Raw genomic sequence first — 6,276 nt, forward strand, 5'->3', positions numbered from 1 at the left:
TCACAAACTTGATTGAGCTTTTTGAAGAAGTAACAAAGAGGATTGATGAGGACAGAGTGGTAGATGTGACCTATATGGACTTCAATAAGGCATTCGACAAGGTTCCCCATGAGATACTGGTGAGCAAGGTTAGATCTCATGGAATACATGGAGAACTAGCCATTTGGATACAAAACTGGCTCAAAAGTAGAAGACAGAGGGTGGTGATGGAGGTTTGTTTTTCAGAATGGAGGCCTGTGACCAGTGGAGGGCCACAAGGATTGGTGCTGTGTCCACTACTTTTTGTCATTTACATAAATGATTTGGATACGAGCATAAGAGGTACAGTTAGTAAGTTTGCAGATGACACCAAAATTGGAGATGCAGTGGACAGCAAAGAGGGTTACCTCAGATTACAATGAGATCTTGATCAGGTGGGCTCATGGGCTAAGAACTGGCAGATGGAGTTTAATTTAGATAAATGCGAGGTGCTGCATTTTGGGAAAGGAAATCTTAGCAGGACTTATACACTTAATGGTGAGGTCCTGAGGAGTGTTGCTGAACAAAGAGACCTTGGAGTGCAGGTTCATAACTCCTTGAAAGTGGAGTCGCAGGTAGATAGGATAGTGAAGATGGTGGTTGGTATGCTTTCCTTTATTGGTCAGAGTATTCAGTACAGAGTTGGGAGGTCATCTTGTAGGCCACTGTTGGAATGTTGCATGTAATTCCGACCTCCTTCCTATTGCGTGTATGGAATGAGCTGCCAGAGGAAGTGGTGGATGCTGGTACAATTCACACATTTAAAAGGCATCTGGATGGGTATGTGAATAGGAAGGGTTTAGAGGGATATGGGCCAAGTGCTGGCAGGTGGGTCTAGATTGATTTGGGATATCTGGTCGGCATGGGTGAGTTGGACTGAAGGGTCTGTTTCCATGCTTTAAATCTCTATGACTGATTAGGGGTACTCAACATGGTTTTGTACATGGCAAATCATGTCCCACTAACTTTGAAAAAGCAACAAAGATTGATGAGGGCATTTCGCTGGAGGAGATGTATATGGACTTCAGTCAGTCGTTCGACAATGTTCCTCATGGTAGTCTGGTTAGCTAGGTTAAATCTCATGGAATACAGAGAGAACTAACCATTTGGATACAGAACTGGCTTGAAGGTAGAAGACAGAGGGTGGTGGTGTGGAAGGTTGCTTTTCAGACCGGAGGCCTGTGACCAATGGTGTTCCACAAGGATCAGTGCCTGGGTCCAATGATTCTTGTCATTTATATAAATTATTTATATGATTGACATGTGTGAACATAGGAGGTATAGTTAATAAGTTTGCAGATGACACCAAAATTGAAGGTGTAGTGGGCAGCAAAGAAGGTTACCTCAGAGTACAATGAGATCTTGATCAGATGGGCTGAGGAGTGGCAGATGGAGTTTAATTTTGATAAATACAGGGTACTGCATTTTGGAAAAGCAAATCAGGTTAGGATGGATATGCTTAATGGGAAGGTCCTGGGGCATGTTGCTGAACAAAGAGACTTTCAAGTGCAGGTTCATTGTTCCATGAAAGTGGAGTCACTGGTAGATAGGATAGTGAAGGTGGCATTTGATATGCTCTCCTTTATCGATCAGTGCATTGAGTATAGTAGCTGGGAGGTTATGCTGCAGCTGTACAGGCCATTGGTTAGGCCACTTTTGGAATATTGTGTGCAATTCTGGTCTCCTTCCTATAGGAAGGATGTTATGAAACTTGCATGGGTTCAGAAAAGATTGACAAGGATATTGCCAGGTTTGGAGGATTTGAGCTCTAGGGAGAGGCTGAACAGGCTGGGGCAGTTTTCCCTGGAGCGTTGGAGGCTGATACCTTATAATAGTTTATTAAATCATGAAATGTATGGATAGAATAAATAGACAAGGTCTTTGCCCTGGTGTGGGAGTCCAGAAACGGAGGGCATCGGTTTAGGGAGAGAGGGGAAAAATTCACACCGGGGGTGGTGCGTGTATGGAACGAGCTGCAGAGGAAAATTGTCAAAGCTGACTGGTTTTGAAACATGATTTTTTTTTTGTAAATCTTAAATTGAGCTTTATTAATCAGACCAGTATTGCAGAGTGGGAGGCAAAAGAGGTCGCACCGACAGCTGTTATAAACAATAGTTTTAATGCCCTGTTAGACTTTAAAGTTAAAAATAACATTTTTTTTTAAGTGGAATCTAAGAGTACTTTGCCCCATGCTATTCAGCAGATTATAGTGCGAGGTCATAGATTCTGTGTGCTGGGTTTAAATTAGCAAGGGCTTTCCCCCCCCTCCCCGACCACCTAATAGCAATAGGGTGAGAGCGCAGACGCAGCTGTCAGACACAGTGAAAAACAACAAGTGTTTAAATATTTATTTTACGTTCCATCGGCAGGAAGAAAGGAAACACCCGAGTGGCCAGTGCCAAGCAGTGTTCTTCTCCAGTCAGGGTAACGTTGCGTGATCAAAAGGAGAAGGCGAGAGCAGGGATTAAATCAAAATAAGTGTTGGAGGGAAAAATAAAACACTCCCTTGCACTGGTGGTGCGTGATGGAACGAGCTGCAGAGGAAAATTGTCAAAGCTGACTGGTTTTGAAATGTGATTTTTTTGTAAATCTTAAATTGAGCTTTATTAATCAGACCAGTATTGCAGAGCTGGAGGTAAAAGAGGTCACACGGACAGCTGTTATAAACAATAGTTTTAATGCCCTGTTAGACTTTAAAGTTAAAAATAACTTTTTTTTTAAGTGGAATCTAAGAGTACTTTGCCCCATGCTATTCAGCAGATTACAGTGTGAGGTTATAGATTCTGTGTGCTGGGTTTAAATTAGCAAGGGCTTCCCCCCCCTCCCCGACCACCTAATAGCAATAGGGTGAGAGCGCAGACGCAGCTGTCAGACACAGTGAAAAACAACAAGTGTTTAAATATTTATTTTACGTTCCATCGGCAGGAAGAAAGGAAACACCCGAGTGGCCAGTGCCAAGCAGTGTTCTTCTCCAGTCAGGGTAACGTTGCGTGATCAAAAGGAGAAGGCGAGAGCAGGGATTAAATCAAAATAAGTGTTGGAGGGAAAAATAAAACACTCCCTTGCACTGCCCACCTCTGCACAAAAATTTTAAGGGTCTCCTTCTCCAGGGACACCTAAGCTCTGACATAACTGTGGAAGAGGGGCAGGTAATCTGCCCTAACAACACCCCTGACAGACCACCATCTGATCCTGCAGAGAGGTCTACAATATCTTAACAGGTGGTTCTAAACTTCAGGGCAGTAGCTAAACGGGGGAAATGTATCAGGCAGAAGTTGCCCCCTTGAACCCATGTAAGCCACCATATGGGAAGTAATGGAGATTGGGTGGAGCATTAGTCGCATTGGCCAAGAGCTCTCCTGAACAGAGTGATTGACAGTTGGCTCTGAAAAGAGCCGTTTGGTTGACGACAGGAGCACCTCCTCCCTCCCTCTCACTTGGAGCTGGTGTACTTGGTGACCGCCTTGGTGCCCTCGGAGACGGCGTGCTTGGCCAGCTCGCCGGGCACCAGCAGGCGGACGGCGGTCTGGATCTCCCGGGAGGACATGGTGTGCCGCCGGCTGTAGTGCGCCAGGCGGGACGCCTCGCAGGCGATGCGGTCGAAGACGTCGTTGACGAACGAGTTCATGATGCTCATGGCTTTGGAGGAGATGCCGGTGTCCGGGTGCACCTGCTTCAGCACCTTGTACACGTAGATACCGTAGCTCTCCCGCCGCGCCTTCTTTCGGCGCTTGTCGCCCTTGTGGTGCGACTTGGACGCCGCCTTCTTGGCGCCCTTCTTGGCGATCACCTTGGCCCCGCTCTCCGGCATCGCTCGTCCCCGCGGCGGCGCTCCCACCCGACTTGTGCCCGGAACCGCCGCCGCGCCGCTGTATATAGACAGCCGTTATGCAAATGAAGGATCGGCGTGGGTACCCTTTGCTTCCGATTGGCCGCCGGCCACGCGGCAGGGCGATTGGTCGGTGGGTTAGGCATGCGCATTGCGATCGGCCGCGCGGACTCCACCGCCCCGGCGACTCCCGTGAGCTGTGGGGGAAAAGTGTGTTTCGGTTTTAAACTTGCATCTGGACAGCGCGATCACGGACCTACCTTCCCCGGCACAGCCTCCGTCAGACACCGCTGGGAAAAGGGACATCAAGGACAGCGCAGGGTCACTTTTGCAGAAAAGTTTTAAAAAGATCCTCAAATCTCGAATTGAAGTAAATTAGAACATAGAAGAATACAGCGCAGTACAGGCCCTTTGGCCCCCGATGTTGCGCTGATCCAAGCTCACCTAACCTACACTAGCCCACTATCCTCCAAAAACGCCATCCAATGCCCGCTTAAATGCCCATAAAGAGGGAGAGTCCACCACTGCTACTGGCAGGGCATTCCATGAACTCACGACTCGCTGAGTAAAGAATCTACCCCTAACATCTGTCCTATACCTACCACCCCTTAATTTAAAGCTATGCCCCCTCATAATAGCTGTCTCCATACATGGAAAAAGATTCTCACGGTCGACCCTATCTAAACCCCTAATCATCTTGTACACTTCTATCAAGTCACCTCAAACCTTCTTTTCTCTAATGAAAACAGCCCCAAGTGCCTCAGCCTTTCCTCCTACGATCTTCCTACCATACCAGGCAACATCCTGGTAAACCTCCTCAGCACCCGTTCCAGTGCCTCCACATCCTTCCTATAGTATGGCGACCAAAACTGCACACAATACTCCAGATGCGGCCGCACCAGAGTCTTATACAACTGCAACATGACCTCAGGACTCCGGAACTCAATTCCTCTACCAATAAAAGCCAGTACGCCATATGCCTTCTTCACCGCACTATTTACCTGGGTGGCAACTTTCAGAGATCTGTGTACATGGACACCAAGATCCCTCTGCTCATCCACACTACCAAATATTACTCTCAAATGAAATGACACCTCGACGCTGTTTCCCGCCAACCACGAGTAAGCGGACCAGGGGGAGGAGAAACTGGTCACCTCGCCGAGAGTGTCGCTCAGCTGGAACTTCCCGACTCGAAACCGGTAACTTTCTGGGCTAACCTTTATTATATGAAAAGTGAATTAAGACGAAAGATAATGCCAGAAAATAGGGTAAAAAAGAGGCTTATTGATTAAGTATTTAGGTAGATATTCGGACCCAAAGAGGTAAAGAATCAAAGCAGTCGGACTACACACACATATTGGATGCCACCCGAGACTAGCCGAGGAGTGATTTCGGTGGAAAACCCAAACGAAATTCTCCTCAGCTGAATCTACAGGCGCTGAAAATGTGGTGCTGGAAAGGCGCAGCAGGTCAGGCAGCATCCAAGGAGCAGGAGAATCGACGTTTCGGGCATAAGCCCTTCTTCAGGAATCCTCTCCTGCTCCTTGGATGCTGCCTGACCTGCTGCGCTTTTCCAGCACCACATTTTCAGCTCTGATCTCCACCATCTGCAGACCTCACTTCCTCCCTGAATCTACAGGTGCACATATGACGCAGATGCAGGTATTGACCGCTTCGGTTACCGCCTTTGCTTGACCGCAGTGATGGCTCTGAAAAGAGCCGTTTTGAGTCAATGGCGAGGGGCGGAACACCTCAGGCCCGCTCCCCGCGGATGCGCCGAGCCAGGTGGATGTCCTTGGGCATGATGGTGACCCTCTTCGCGTGGATGGCGCACAGGTTGGTGTCCTCGAAGAGCCCCACCAGGTAAGCCTCGCTGGCCTCCTGCAGGGCCATGACGGCCGAGCTCTGGAAGCGCAAGTCGGTCTTGAAGTCCTGCGCAATCTCCCGGACTAGGCGCTGGAAGGGCAGCTTGCGGATCAGCAGCTCGGTGGACTTCTGGTAGCGGCGGATCTCCCGCAGCGCCACGGTGCCGGGCCGGTAGCGGTGCGGCTTCTTCACCCCGCCGGTGGCCGGGGCACTCTTGCGGGCGGCTTTCGTAGCCAGCTGCTTGCGCGGAGCTTTGCCCCCAGTAGACTTTCGTGCCGTCTGCTTCGTCCGCGCCATCGTACCCCTCCCACTGAAACAGCGTGTTGCATGCCCTTGCCCCTCCTTTTATACAGTCCGGAGCCGCAGGCGGCTGGCGCCCGGCGATCTACGATTGGTCAAGAAGAACCCGCTTCTGATTGGTGCAGAAATCACCCCCGCTGAGTGGTCAATCGCTGATGTTACTGATTGGTTGATATTGCGCATTGTGATTGGGCGGTATTTCAATCCGTCAACAATCGCCCCCATATATAGGAAATTCAAAGATTGAGCAGTTTACTGCAGAA

General features: G+C 49.1%; 2 protein-coding genes across 2 annotated transcripts; both read right to left on the reverse strand.

Moving 5' to 3' along the window:
* Positions 1–2,828: 2,828 nt before the first annotated feature.
* LOC122546602 (histone H2B-like) lies at positions 2,829–3,905 on the reverse strand. The gene has a single exon (XM_043685281.1). The coding sequence runs from the start codon at positions 3,827–3,829 to the stop codon at positions 3,452–3,454; it is 378 nt and encodes a 125-aa protein (XP_043541216.1). The 5' UTR covers positions 3,830–3,905; the 3' UTR covers positions 2,829–3,451.
* Positions 3,906–5,429: 1,524 nt separating this feature from the next.
* LOC122546603 (histone H3-like) lies at positions 5,430–6,011 on the reverse strand. Its single transcript, XM_043685282.1, has one exon. The coding sequence runs from the start codon at positions 6,008–6,010 to the stop codon at positions 5,600–5,602; it is 411 nt and encodes a 136-aa protein (XP_043541217.1). The 5' UTR covers position 6,011; the 3' UTR covers positions 5,430–5,599.
* Between the last annotated feature and the right edge of the window lie 265 nt (positions 6,012–6,276).

The sequence above is a fragment of the Chiloscyllium plagiosum genome, unplaced genomic scaffold (assembly GCF_004010195.1).
Source record: "Chiloscyllium plagiosum isolate BGI_BamShark_2017 unplaced genomic scaffold, ASM401019v2 scaf_64622, whole genome shotgun sequence".
Taxonomy (NCBI): Eukaryota; Metazoa; Chordata; class Chondrichthyes; order Orectolobiformes; family Hemiscylliidae; genus Chiloscyllium; species Chiloscyllium plagiosum.